This window comes from Macrotis lagotis, chromosome 2, assembly GCF_037893015.1.
Source record: "Macrotis lagotis isolate mMagLag1 chromosome 2, bilby.v1.9.chrom.fasta, whole genome shotgun sequence".
NCBI lineage: Eukaryota > Metazoa > Chordata > Mammalia > Peramelemorphia > Peramelidae > Macrotis > Macrotis lagotis.
This window is the reverse complement of record NC_133659.1, coordinates 201322552-201337731: the sequence shown is the minus strand read 5'-3', so window position 1 is coordinate 201337731 and position 15180 is coordinate 201322552. Positions and strand designations below refer to the sequence as shown.

Below are 15180 nucleotides of genomic sequence, written 5' to 3'. Positions count from 1 at the left end.
AGTAGAAATCCAAGACAATCAGCATGGTACTGATTTTTATCTAATATGAGGGTTTGGCTGTCAAGGCCAAGTTTCTCTCGTGGGTCATGAGTGTTTAGTTCTCTTTTCTCATGAGATCCAGCAGGGAGTCAAATATTGGTGATCTGGGACAGTGACAAGTAGCCAGAAGGCAAGGAGGTCCCAGGCTCAGAGTCTTAAGCTTTCCCTGAGTTCTATCTACCCAGGAACCTAATTACAGCAGCCAAGTATGTCAAATGGTATTTTCCTTGGTTCCTCTTATTCCATCCCTAGTGCCAGGGTCATCCCACTTCAGCCCATGTGTGTGTTTTAGAGGGGAGGTGAAGAGGGAAGGAACTTGATCTCTTCATATCTTTCCCCTTCCATTCTCACCTGCTGCTCCGTTTTGCCCTTGCTCTTGCATAGTAAGCTTCATAAGATTTTGGTTTCAACTCCAGAGCCTTAGTAGCAAATTCCTCTGCCATTCCAAAATCCTGTTATCACAAAAAATGTGCACACAAGTCATTTCAGAGAAGTGGACAATAAGTAACTTAGGAATAATAATGTTTAGGAATATAACCACTGGGAATCATGGCTCAGATGGCATGGCCTAAAGGCAGAAAACTTTTTCAGTAGAGCCATTTATTTTATGCTTTATGTTCTTTTACCTGGGGAACACTATCTGGAAAGTAAAAAGTCATCTCTTGAAGGTTGACTTTTTTCTGCCCCTTTTGACCACTTATCAGAAAGCTCACACACACACACACACACACACACACACACACACACACCACACTTTAATTAAGTAAATTTAATCTTAGATGTCAAAGAAATGCTCTGATTAACAAGTATACACATACCCCACATCTCAAAGAGATGCTCTGATTTGGAACCAGTGCTCTCAGTTGTTTATTCTCTCATCCAGCTGTGTTCCCCCTACCATTTTTCCTGCTGGCTTGTATACACAAATATAGATCTTTTATCCTCTAAGAGGATTTTGTTGCTTTAGGTGTCCTTTTGTTTATCTGCTTCATCTTAGAGATAAAGAAACAAGCCCACAGAAATGTCCCTTCACTTACTATCAAGTAGCAGAACCAGGATTCAAATTCAGGACTTTTGCACTAAACGAAACTAAACTTTTTTGCTTATACATGCACAGATGCATGTATGTATGTGTTTATGTACATACGTATGTATGTGTATATATGAGTTCACATGAATATGTCCACATATAATACATGCAGGTGTGTCTATGTATAAACCAGTCATGCCTTTCTCTCCTCTGCTGTATGTACTTTAAAGGATCCTCAAGAAGAGAAACAGGGGAAGACTCTGGGGAGCTAGAATGTACTTATCTCTCTTCCATACAGACCTATATTTGTGGCTTTCTTGGTGATGGTTTTCAACTGCCATAAGAGAGCCAAAGTTTGGAGACAGTTGAAAATCATCACCTAAGAAAGTCAACAAGAACATATCTGTATGGAAGAGCAGGGTGGGAGGTAGTGAGGAGGGATGGGAGAGATAAACGTGTTCAGTTTTGGACATGTTGAATTTAAGATGTCTATCAGGACATCCAGTTCAATACATCCAAAAGGCATTTGGAGATGGGAAGACTGGAGGTCAGCAGAAAGATTAAGACTGGACAAATAGTTGAATTCCCTGGAACTGATGAGATTATCAAGTGAAATAGTATATAGAAAGAAAATGATCATGGACAAAGTATTGGGGGGATATTCACCTTTAGTAGGAATATTCTGAATAAAGATCGAGCAAAGGAGAAAGAGGAGGATCAATCAGGGAGAGAGAGGAGGAGAATCAGGAGAGAGCTGTGTTCCAAAAACTTAGAGAAGAACATTAAGGAGCAGAGGATGATCCCCAGTGTCAAAGGCTCCAGAAAAGTTAAGATATACAAGAACTGTGAAAAGCTATTAGTTACAGCAATTAAGAGTTCAGTGGTAACTTTGGATAAAACAGTGTATGTTGAATGATGGAACTGTAACTCAGATCGCAGAGAATTTAGGAGTGAGAGGAAAGGAAGTGGAGTCACAATTGTAAATGGCCTTCTCAAGGAGTCACAAAAGGAAGAAGAGATTATAGAATGATAGTCATCATTAATGAATGATCAAGTAAGGTTTTTTGAGCATGAGGGAGACATAAGAATATTTGTAGGCTGTAGGGAAGCAGCCAGGAAACAGAGAGAGGCACTGAAGATTAGTTGGAGTGGTGATGATTGAGGGCATGGTGGTTAGAGAAGTAATGAGATGACATGTGCAGAATTCGACTAGGGAAGGGAAAAGGTCATCTCTTGTGAGATAGCACTGGAGAAAGTAGCAAAAGACATCTGAGTGATATAAGTTGAGGAAGATGGGAGAAGAATCATTCAGTGAATGATCTCAATTTTTTAAGGGAAACATGAGGCAAGGTTCTCAAATGAGGAATGGGGGGGGGGGATGGGGAGCAGAGGAAGCCACAGGAAATGAAGGGTTGGAAAGGTCTAGAAAAGCTGCTGTTTGAGTGGGATTGTAAATCAATTAGGGAGGTATACAAGGATTGTCTTGTTGCAATGAAGGCCCCATTGAAAGAGATTATGTAACATAAATCTAGAGTAGATGTGGTCTGGATAGTTTTGTGATTTTTCCCTTTCTTTCAGCAGCATATGAACAAGGACAAAACAGCAGATGGTGGGAGGAATCCAAGGCTGAAGTTTGGCAGGACAATCTTTGCATAAAGGGGCAAGGGATTTGAGAAAAGAGGACACTGTGGAGTTGAACTGGTTGACCAAGGAATCATACTGGGGAAGGTATAAGAGTGTAAGGTGAAGACCTGGGACAGAACTGAGGTGGAGGGTTTGGAGTCTCAATGAGAACAAAAAACAGGGTTTTGAGATTATAAAGTAGTGGGAGAGGTAGAATGACAACAGATTGTGATTATGTGAAAGAATTCTAGATATTGAACATGGACACCATGCATTTGTAAGTTAAGTAATGGCAACCTTTCCAAAACACTGGGAATTTAAGTGGAATTTCAGCAATTATTACTCTCCTCTATCCCAAAGGACAAACCCAGTATCATGAAAAATCATAAAACTGCAAAGTACAATGATGACTCTCCCATGATTTGAACTTTAGATTTTTTTCATATTCTTGCCTAGTCAGTGCACTGTATACAGAAAGAACTTGATGCCAGGGCTTCACAGAGAGCCAGGTGTCCAATGGGACAGATATGCTGCAGGAGCCCAAAAAGAACTGGTGCAGTGAGATGATTCTCTTAGCATGCAGCTTCCAGGGTACAAGAAAAGAAAAGGCACTTACATTCATTTTCCTGCGGCATCTGGAGAGGTTGAGGAGGAGAGAGACTTTGAGTTCTCGGAAGGTTTTCAGATCTTCCCCAAACCCTTCCCTGGGAAATTTTTTCAGAGCGTACTGGTAGCGCTGGGCAGCTTCTTTTACTTTCCCTTTCTATGATGAGTACACAATAGTAAAAAATACTGGTTAGTCTACTGAACAGCTGTGGCAGCCTTGTCCCCACTCTTGTCCTCCATCAAAGCAACTATGCCAGTCAATTAATCACTAGCTTCTCTTCTGCCTATCATTTCTAACTCCTCACCCCAAGAAAGAACAGGGCTAACCTGCTCGGCTTTGATGATGGAACATGAAGGTCCAATCTGTCAGGGAACCTTCCAGGCTGCTAGAATACTTATGTGTTAGAAAACATAATATTTGGAAGGTGTATTTCCCTAGCATGTTGCTGACGTGGGACTGTCCCGAATCTTATGATGTTAAGACATCTAGAGTTAGCCCATATCCCTTCCTCTAGGGGCAGTTACAATTCAGCTAGAGGAAAGTGCTTTCTTGGCCTTCAAGGAGAGTCTTCACACTACAAAGTGGTCCCTTTCTTGGGGGGGGGGGGGATGGTCTTGTTTTAGGGCCTTAATATAGACCAGACTGATGGGATCACACAACAGTAGAAATGTCAACTCTGGTGATATTGCACTCTTCTCAAATCTAAAATCCACTTAGACAGTGTGCAAGTGTGCATTGTTCATTCTCTTGGAGAAGTATGTGATTCTTCTATGGCAAAAAACTATTCTCCCTTTTCACAAAGCTTGAGAAAAAGAGAAGTAGCTCAGCTGCTATTCTTCCCAATCCCTAAGAGATGGAAGAAGATAACCTTGCATTCTTTTTCTTTATTTCAGAGGAAAGGAATGGTAGAAAATTATGAAGCTAGATAACTCAGTAGAGTTGGGGGATTTATAAATCAGTCATTTCCTAAAAGTGGTCTATGGGAAAAATCAGCATTGTAGCAGAACCCAGTGTGGGTGGACTGTGCTGACTTGCTCAAGGGCAAGGTTCAGTGGAACTGAAGTTGCCTCAGTGGTGTGACCATAAGAAGCTTGGAATATCCCTAGCTTTGCATTCTTAGAAATGAGAAAGTAGAGAGATTGAGGAATGTTTGCAGCAAAGCCCTTCTGCCCCTTGGAGGTGACCTTTCTAGCACTATGCCTTTAGCATCTATTGAGTGTTATAGGGATAAAGACTTGGACCATGATTTTATTGGAGTTGAGAACTCCCATAAGAGGAAATTCCTCTTACTAATGCTGGTTGGATTTTTTTTTTTTGGTTTTGGTTTCTGTGAGGCAATGGGGCTAAGTGACTTGTCCAAGGTCACGCAGCTAGTAAGTATCAAGTATCTGAGGCTGAATTTGAACTCAGGTCCTCCTGACTCCAAGACCACTACACCATCCACCCTTCACTCAATATAGTTTTAAAGAGTTATCTAGAGCACTGAGTGGGTGTCTGCCCAGGGTTATGTAGCCAGTATGTGTCAAGAGGTGGTTCTTCAACACAGGTCTTCCTTGTTCTGAGATTAGCTCTCTATCTACTATATCAAGCTGCCTTGCATCATGGATTATATTTAAATCAGAATTTTTTTTTGCTTTCCTGTCCATTAAGCAAGGAGGGACACAGAACATTTCGAAGTTAGCCAGTTGGGTGGGCATATGGTGTTATATCGTATCTTAGGAAGAAACCTCAGAGCCACCAATTAGTATACAGAAAGAAAGGTCTCCCTACAATTAAGAGGCCGAAAACACACAAAATGAGGGCTTGAGTGATGAAGCTTCTAGGAACCTAGAATCCTCATTGTTCTCACTTTTAGGCTGTCCAGGAAAAAAAGGCTACTTTCAAAAACTAGTGCTTACTTCTGACATAAGGGTAAGCTGAAAGATCCTAGATCAATTCATCTAAGCCCAGCAAGATGAATTCTGATACATAATATTCTTAGAGAATTTACCATAAACTAACTGCATGACTCTAGAAGGGGGAAAACAAGGCTAGAAGTTAGAACTCTGGGCTGGAACTATACCTTCCCCCCTATTTAATGCATGACTTCAAGACAAAGCTTGCATTTAGGAATTTTGGGAAATTTTTTTTTCTTTGACAGGAGCTATCATTTTATTGGGGGAGGAAATGTCTGGTGCAGCAACATGAAGATCAGCAGTTGTTTTGCACTTAGGCTCTTAGAGAATTTGCTGGGGCACTGAGAGGGTAAATAACTCACCTGGTATCACACAGTTAGTGTGTGAAAAGGCAAGACTTAAACCTGGTACTTGGAGGCCAGCTCTTCATCCACTATCCTACACAGCTACTTCTGTTAGAAAGTTATTACCTTTTTATACTTTTTTTTTAATCTATGAGATCAGTGAATTCCTGCCAAAACTAAGAGTTAATTTCCTTTCTCTACAGAATGAGAATGGCTGTTAGGCAAAATTACTTGACGTAAATCTACTCCCTAATTTTTTTTTCTTTTCCCATTTAATAGGTTCAATAATATCTAGGCTACCAGATTCGGTTCTGGAATGAAATAAGCCATATAATTTGAAACTTAGAAGGGATCTCAGAGAGCATATGATCAAAAATCTTGAGCTGGGACCCTAGATAATTTAGTCCTATCCTCCCATTTTATGGTAAGAAATCTGAAGCTTAGGGTCATCTGCAAGTAGAACCTGAGAAGAAATCCTACTGCAGTGGTCATACAACCTCTGGTGCATGACCTCTGTATTGCTGTGTACTGGTTACTGTAAGACGAAGGACCGTCACGTTAGGGATGCACAGAAACAAAACCTTCTAAGTCCTAATTCCAGCACAAGATTAGGAAGTGACACTTTCCATTTGCTTTTCCTTAGGAAATCTCCCTTCAGGGAAGGTGGACTCTATATGTAGAATTGCTACAAAACAAACAGTGGCTATGCTGATATCACTACTTCTTCATACCTTATAAAACATGTCCCCTTCCTCCATCAGCTTGCTCAACAGGATGATCATGATGTCTGGTTTGGAGGTGGCCATCGCCCAAGTGGCAGGACCTGTAGTGTACAGGATGCATGATGGGTAAAAAACTCATACAATGCAAGGGTGGTAGGAAGCTAGGTGAAAAAAATATCCTGGGGGAATTTCTGCTGAGAGAACAACTTGGTGTGAGCATAATGCTCCATAACTGATTTCTTATCTTTTAGATTTGAAGTTACTCCAAGGCAATAAGCAGCTTTTGAATTTTATTCACCTTAAAATGTGAACTAGTACCACAGGAGGGCAGCAGAGCCTGTGGAAATAATTTCGTTTAAAAAAAAGTATATTAAAAATTTTACATCAGATAATCAGAAGAAATGGTTTACAAAAGATATGATTAGATTTAAAAATTTTAGTGGTAGCCCTACTTAAAAGTAGGCCTCTTAATTGTAGAGAAGCACTTTGTAGAAAGGATACCAGTGAAGATGCTAAAACCTTGTTGTTTGTACAAGGACCAGAGAAAGCTCTCTGAGTGGAAGAGTTCCACTTGGAACCAGGCTTATAATGCCAATGCCAAACAGTTCAGAAAACAGCTGACTTCACCCAAAAGAGGGGGAAGGGAGGGTTAAGCTGATTAGTTCACAGGCTGCCTGAAAGAACCCACCCAGTTTTCCCAGGGTTAGTTGTCCAAAGTTCAAGTTATTCTCTACAACAGTCATTAAAATAAATCTTCTTTTAAGGTGAAGTAAATTAAAAGATTAGAAGTGTAGGGAACTCATGCAAGCTAAATCAAAGAGGAGAAGGCAAAGCTGACCAAGCCATCAGACTGGGCCTGATGCTGACAGCGGTGAGATATACCTCGTGGGCGACTCGGTAACGTCTGACAACCTTCAAAGAAAGGAGAAAACAAAAAGTTGTAGGAGAGGAAAAAAAATGGATGAAGGTGAAAAAAAAGAAGGAAAAAGCAGCAGTGAGAGGCAGGCAGCAAGAAAGCTGGCAAACCAGCCAACCCCTTTTCTAGGCCCATGGGATGGGGAGCAGCTGAGGGCAGCGGTAGCGCAGTGACTGGATAATCTAAAAGCACATACAGAGCAAGGGAAGCAGGCTCACTGGCAGAGCTGTGAGATGGGGCTGGTACAGAGGTATCAGGGTCACAGTCCTAGCCAATGGATGATCAATACTGATCACAGATTAATAGACAGGAGCTCAGATGGTGCTCTTTCTGTGCCAGTCACCTTTCTGTTTACTTAGGTAACAAGTGATGCTGAATCAGGGGGTGTGGGCAACATAGCCATGCTCACACCCCACGTTTGGGGCAAAAGATTGCAGGACCGGTCCTGCCCAGGTTGCAGGTGGCCACCATTTTCTCCCTGTCCCCTACCTATCTTGGCTCCTTTCTTCAGAAGGGTGACTACGACAGAGGTGTTTCGGCATCCCACTGCCCTGTCCAGGGGACGCATCCCACTGTAGTCAACATGCTCAATCATGGCCCCATGATCCACCAGGAATTGTACCTAGGATATCAAATAAAAACAATCATTAGTCTGGGGTGGTGGGCTAGCACAGACCCATTGGAGGGTTAAGCAACTGCATTCCTGTTCTTCAGAATTTGGTTTTAGCCAGACTGTGAGAATAACCAACCAGTTAAACAGCAAACATTTATGGAGATGATTAATAGGAGGAGTTTCTGCATTGAAAAACATAACTACCCACAAGAGGAGGAGCCCAAGCCCTGGTCTAGTTGACTAGAAGAGATTTTGAGGGGATAGTTTAAGGGTCAGGGCAAAAATAAAATAATCCACCTATTCAATGTTTTGATGAGGTTTAAACCTCAACGTCCTCATAGATTTAGAGCTAGAAAGGACCTCAGTGGCTATCTAACCCAATTAACCCCTTCCACGCACCCTCATTTTACAGATATGGAAAGTAAGAACAGAGAGATGTCTTATTGACTCTTAAATCCCTCAGCCTATCCATTTGGCCACCAATAATTATATTAAATTACAATCCCCCCAATGTGGGATTGTGAGCATTTTATGTTTAGCCTTTCTTTTTTGTCTAGAAATAAATTCTTGTCCTATACTCATGTCATATTATACATCAAATACCTTTCCACTCCTGGCTTTGGAGTGAGACCTACATCTATCCATGTGCCTATTATGAGTCAAACTCTAAACCTGAAGTGATTCCCCCCTCCCCAGAGTTATGGGGTAAGAGCCTTAAGGAACCAAAGAGTAGGAGGAAAGGGAGTATTAGAGTCTCTCATTCAAAGTAAGGTTTCCTTAGGACCAAACCTGTTCTATTCCATGCATACCCAGGTCCAGTGTAGATTGGCCCCAAAGTGAAAAGGAGATAGAGTGGCCCCTTCTCCTGGGGAAACTATTCTTAGATAACTAAATATAAGGTAATTTGGGAGGGAAGGACAGTAATAGAATTGTGATATAATATAAAATGTGCCGCCTGAACTGAGTTTTGAAAGAAATAAGGCATTTTACAAGGTAGAGGTTAGAAAGGAATGCATTTCAAGGCATGGTTAACAGCCAGTTAAAAGATATGGAAATGAGAGACTGAGTGATAGAGCACCATATATATGAGCAACAAGAAGACCAATGTGGTTGAACCATAGAGAGGAGTAATGTATAATAATTCACTCCCATCTCCAATCCTCTGGACACTCACCTCTAATGAATGAATCCCTGAATCAAACTATCTTTTCAAGAGATACCCAGGCCATCCACGTTCCCTTTGCTCCTAGATCTACTCCTGACTTCCCAAACTTTTCTTTACTACCTTTGATCTCAATTTCCCCTCACTGACTTCATCCCCTGGCTTTCTAGCTCCTTTTTATATGTTATATGTTTTCCCATTAGACTACATGCCCTTTGAGGGTAGGGGCTGTAGATTTTTTTTTTTTTTTGCTTATATCCATCTTCTCAGTGCTTAATACACAGTATCTGGTATTTAATTGTAAGTACTTAATAAGGGCCCTATCTTTGTGTCTATCATCTATCTATAAAGCTAGAAAGGTAGGTTTGGGTAAGGTTGTAAAGACTTCTAAAAGTCAAATAAGAGAATTTTATTCATAGTTTATTACAGAGGGAAAAGAATGCTACTAGAATTTTCTCAATAGAAGAATGACCTGTGCTTTAGAAAAAAAAAAACTCACTGGTAGCTAAGGGAGACTGCTGAGGGAGGGGAAGCGTTCACAAGAGACCTGACAAGAGGTGATGAGGGCTTGATCTAGCATAGTGGTGACCGTGTGAATAGAGAAAAGGGGTCAGACATGGGACATACTGTGTGCAGGTAGAAATGACAGGATTTGGCAAATGAATGGATAGCTGGGTGAGAGAGAAGTGGGGAATCAAAGGTAAGCAAGGAGCTTTATTCAGGCTGCAACAATTACCTGCCTTAAATAATTACTAGAATTAAAATTTTTTATTTATTTAAGGCAATGGGTTAAGTGACTTGCCCAAGGTCACACAGCCAGGCAATTATTAAGTATCTGAGGCCACATTTGATCTCAGATCTTCCTGACTCCAAGGCTGGTGCTCTAACCACTGTGCAACCTAGCTAGCTGCCCCTGTTTTTTGCACTTCAATAGACAGTCAAATATGAGAACAGGAAATTACTGAATTTCAGTAAATAGACCCCCCCACCCCCACCCCCAAGCTCTCTGTTCTGTAAGAGCTGATGTAACTCATGTTTATCCTTAATCATCTGCTTCGGACAGTATTAACTGCTATTAACTTGTGGTCCATGTTCACAAAGACAGTGTTTATCATTTCTTTAAGGTTACTCACCACTGGGGCAGCTAGGTGGCGTAGTGGATAAAACACTGGCCCTGGAGTCAGGAGTACCTGGGTTCAAATACAGTCTCAGACACTTAATAATTACCTAGCTGTGTGGCCTTGGGCAAGCCACTTAACCCTATTTGCCTTGCCAAAAAAAAAGGGGGGGGTACTCACCACTTCAGCATCTCCATAGAAAGCTGCTAGATCCAGAGGGGTGCGGCCGTTTTTGTCAGCATGATCTGTGGCAGCCCCATTCTCCACAAGTGAGCGTACCACTGGGAGGTGGCCTTTCAAGCAAGCCCAGCTGAGGGCTGTTAATCCCTCTTTGTCCATCAGGGCAATGGAGGCACCTAGAAGAACAAGACTGAGTTCAGGGGCAAACGAAATGAGAAATCACAGTAGGAAGGAAAGCAGACTCCTTGAGGGAAGTTGAATAGTATAGTGGAAAGGATGCTGGATCTGTCAGACAGACTTGACTCCTACTCTTGGCTACAATACTTAGTAGCTGCAAGTCACTTTCCTTTTCTGAGACTGCAAAATGGAAATAATAATATTTAGGCTACTTACCTCATAAACTTTTTGTGAGGAAAAAGTTCTGCACTTAGCACAGAGACTAGCACGTTTTCAATGTTTAAAAACTGTTTGCTTGTTCTATCATCTACATCATCTATTTAAATTCAATTTACATTTCTTAAGGGTCTACTATTTGTAAGACACTGGGATACAGACAAAATATAACAGGCTCTGCATTTAAGATCTGTCCACTCTGCTGGGAAGGCACAGTATATACTTGAATAAATATAATACTGGGAAAATTGAGGAGGGAGTTGGGAACTTCAATAAAAAATGTTAATGTCCCCTTAAACAATCTGGTCTCTCACTTCAACTTCTTCAGTTCTCATTACCTTCTCCACTCCAGCTCAGCCACACAAAAACTAATACCCTTGATCTCTCACCATCACTCATAAGGATTATGACATTTTGGTTGGAACTCTACATCTCACGTTCCATCCTTCTTTTTGCTCTTCTCACCATTAACTTCTAATCATTCTACCTTTTCAACCTTCATTGCTACCCCAGGTCAATAGTTCTGCTTCCACCTCACTATCCTCCATTCCGAATCCTGGCCTTTGGTTAACCAGTTCAATTACTCAATATTCTCAGTCCTTGTACTCTAATTTACTCTTCCCACTTGTGTCTTGCCAACGCAATCCTGTTTTATTCCCTTCATATGCTTTTTTTCATTCTTTTTTCCTATGTTGCTGAACAGTGTGAGAGGAAGTCACCCTACCATACTTACTGGATTGGACTGCATATTACAAACTACTTATGAAAGAAAGTTCAAACACTTCTTATTTAAGACTTCTTACAATTTGGTCCCAATTTGCCTTTCTACTTCCAGACTATCTAATTATAGCCCCTTCTCTCCTTCATATATCAAATGTATCTTCTTTTTGTTCTTATTTTGTCCCCTGCCTGAAGTGCAAGTTTTTTTTCTAAATTCTACATTTTCTTAAAGGCTTAGGTTAAATTCAACTCCCTCTTTAACATATTCCCTTCTCTGAAATTCTATACCAAACTGCCTAATACTTAGGTGGCATAAAATGTAGCCACCATATATTATTATCATTATTAATCATTAATTTAATAAAAATGTTACTTTCCTCACTAAATCCTGTAATATTAAGTCTAGTCTTTTTTCTCTTCAATGTTTTCAGGAAGACCTATAATTCTCAGGTTGTCCCTTCTTGATCTAATTCTCGAGGCCAGTGGTTTTGCTGATGAGGTATTTTACAATTTTTCTTCTATTTTTTTTCCTATTTTTTGGTTTTGTTCAACAGACTCTTGCTGTCTCATTAAGTCATTAGTTTCCACAGATTCCATTCTTTTTTTAAGAGAAGAATTTTCTTCATTTACCTTTTGCAACTCCTTTTCCAATTGGTCAATTCTATTTTTGAAAGTTTTCCATTTGACCAACTGAGATTTTGAGAGAATTCTTTTCTTTTTGCATTTTTCCAATTGTATTTTCCAAGGATTTATTTTCTTGTTGCAAGGTGTTAATTTTCTCTCCCAAATTTTCCAACTGATTTTTAAAAGTCTTTCTGTGCTGGAGAGCAAGTCATATTCTCCTCAAAAGTTCTAGGTCTCTCTGAGTTAGTGTCTTTTCCTTCCCAGAATTTTTCTATGGACCCTCCTTTCTGCTGGCCTTTCTTCATTATCCTAAAACCTTGTGTTGGGGAGGGGCTGGTTCACAGAGGTTTGGTGTCCGGATCCCTAAGAGGCTTTACTCACTGAATGTAATATCTCCAGATTGACAGTAGGGGGTGCTGGTTTCTTTCTCTGGAGTGTCTGTGACCTTGATTGAGGCCCTCTCCCTTGGCCTGGAGGGAGTGGTTTAAACAGTTAAATACTTTTGTCTTCAATCAATAGTGGGCTATACCTTGGGGTGAGGTACTCACTCTTCCTATTGACAGTTGAGGTGGTTCTGCTGCTCACACACCTGCACCTGGGACAGAAGTAGTCAGTAATGGTAATTGTGTTTGTTTTGGGAAAAGGCTTTAGCTGAAATGGAGGTGTGGGCTTTGAGTTCCTCCAGACCAGAGGAGCCCAGGGATTGATGTCTGCAACTCTCCTGCACAGGAACTCTCTTCTCCCTCCAGCCCTGTTGGCAAGCTCTGGATGATAAGGGCCACTACCAATGCCTCTGCTCCCTAGTTGAGCCAAGTCCCTGTGGTCTGTGCTCCTTGCAGAGTCTGTCCTCTGCACCCAGACTCACCCATGATCACAGAAGACAGATCCTGAGGTGGATGTTTGTCTCCTGGCTTTTCTTTCTGGGTTTTGTCGATTGGATTTCTGTTAAGAGGTTTCATATTATTTATAAGGGAAGATCAGGAAACTTTAGAACTGTGCCTGTCTTCTCTCTGCCATCTTGGCTGGAAGTCCGGAGTCAAGCATCTTATGTTACCTTCCTTATTACAATGTAAGATCTTCAGGGCAGGGACTGTTTTTGATTTTTTCCTTCTTATCACCAGTGTCTGGTACATGGTAAATCTTAATACTTGTTGGCTGATAGTTTCAGTGGGACTTTGGAGGTCATCTAGATCTAGATCAACCACTTTCTTTTTACAGGTGAGGGGTTATGTCTTTCCTCTTTGCATCCTCAGGTCTACCCCTCAGAGGTGCTTGATTAGAGCTTATTGTTGATGAAATTGATGCTCCCAAAATATGTTTCCTATTTAGAGGTCCTGAAAGACTAGAAGACCTGGACCTACCACATACTGGGTAGACCCTAATGGGCCCAGTATCATCTTGCTACCAGATGATTGTATCAAGAAGAAAGGAAACCTGTCTAGATAAAGCACATAAATCCAAGTAATGAAGAATGCTGGAAAACTCATTTTTCTCTTGGATGCCTTTTGCTGTTATTCAGTATCATCTGAATTTAGCCTTTGTTTCCTTCTCTTCTGAATTTAAATTCTTCAGTTCTGTGATAAACCATTTGGAACATCTTTATGTGCTGATTTCAATAATTCTCTCTTACTAGAATACTAGCTCTTTGATGGCAAGCTTTCTTTTCTACTTCTTTTGTACTTTTCAACATAATTTAATAGTGATTTCCTTCCTTCCTTCCTTCCTTCCTTCCTTCCTTCCTTCAACAAACATGAATGTTTACACATTGTTATTACTCAAAAGTAACATCTGTTAAATAAGTGGGGGGGGGCAGCTAGGTGGCAAAGTGAATAGAGTGCAGACTCAATTTTCCTGAGTTCATATCTGGTCTCAGATACTTAATAATTGTGTGACTCTGGGCAAATCCCTTAACCTGGTTTGCCTCAGTTTTCTCATCTGTAAAAATGAATTGGAGAAGGAAATGGCTAACTATTCCAATATATAAGCCAAGAAGGTCTCAAATAAAGTTTCAAAGAGTTGTACAGACAACTAAAAGTACTGAACAAAAAACTAAATTAGAGATCAACTTTGTGAGCTTGGAACAATTCCCAGTTTCCCTTCACTCAAAATCTCAGTTATAAGAGACTTGAGTTCTCATTTTTAAACTGTGCTCCTGCTAGGCTGAGGCTCCTTTAGCAATGAGCTTGCCCAAATGCTCCATCATTCCATCTGTAATGAGAGATAACTACAGTTCTCTGCCTCTCATGGGGGAATGGAAGAAATCAGAACTTTGATATTAACAACTGCTATTTATGTACTGAGTTAACATTTTTTCTTATTGCTAAAGTGTAATCTGTAAATTTAGCATTGATTCTAATGGATAATTTTGACTACAGAATGAATTCTAAAAAGGCCACCCAGGTGCAGCACTTAAAAATTCTCATGATAAGGTCTGCTCTCCCGAAATGATAGAAAGGGCTAAACCAACTGAATAAGGTTTCAGGTTTCCAAAAACCATGGAAAGCAGAACCCTATAAATCCAAAAATAGATTTAGAGCTAAAAAAACAAGAGGTATGGGAAGTATGAAGAACACAAAGGAAAAGAATGAGAAATCATTCTATAACAGTTTCATAAAAGAAATCACCTATTATTACCATGGAGAAATTAAATAGCCTTGGGATTAGTTCATTTCCACTGTTGAAAAAGAAAGAACATTTGGAGTCTGCTTTTAAGTGAGGCTCTGCTGGCATGCGGGAGGCAATGTGTAGCTATATAAAGTTGATTACTGTTGTACCACTTAGTGAATTTGGTTCTTCAATCAGTCATGTTGTGGCAGGGAGAATCAATGGAAGTCCAGATCTTTCTCAGTTCAGAAGCTGGTGCTAGAGAGTCAGAGTTGCTAGATGTCCTTGGGAATGATCCACAGATCCTGGCATAACCCTGTTACTCTTAAGTTGTCAATAGCTAAAGCTTCTTGGAGGATCTGGCTTAGGGGGTCATGAAATCTCTCTGACTTTGGAAAAGTTGAGAATTGGGAAAGGATTTCCAACAGTCCTAAGGAAAAACTGCTCTTATCTCATCCTGCATGGGTATGATTTTGTAAGAGTAGGATAGCCTAAGTATGTCTATATAGTTCTATAAACTGAGGTCCAATATTTACTTATAGATATACTAACTAGAATAATCAACAATCCAGTCTCACTGGATCAAAAAT

General features: G+C 40.5%; 1 protein-coding gene across 7 annotated transcripts in view; it reads right to left on the bottom strand.

Annotated features, from left to right (window-relative positions):
- Positions 1 to 15180, bottom strand: part of TANC2 (tetratricopeptide repeat, ankyrin repeat and coiled-coil containing 2) — a 649103-nt gene that overhangs the window by 16793 nt on the left and 617130 nt on the right. For 6 of the 7 annotated variants that reach the window (XM_074224430.1, XM_074224434.1, XM_074224431.1 and 3 more), the window contains 6 exons: positions 10250 to 10425; positions 7666 to 7798; positions 7143 to 7172; positions 6270 to 6361; positions 3309 to 3455; positions 391 to 491 (listed from right to left, as the gene is read on the bottom strand). In XM_074224430.1, coding sequence (XP_074080531.1) covers positions 391 to 491; positions 3309 to 3455; positions 6270 to 6361; positions 7143 to 7172; positions 7666 to 7798; positions 10250 to 10425 — 679 coding nt within the window. The remainder of the gene's footprint in view (positions 1 to 390; positions 492 to 3308; positions 3456 to 6269; positions 6362 to 7142; positions 7173 to 7665; positions 7799 to 10249; positions 10426 to 15180) is intronic. The other variant, XM_074224432.1, reaches the window with a different exon arrangement.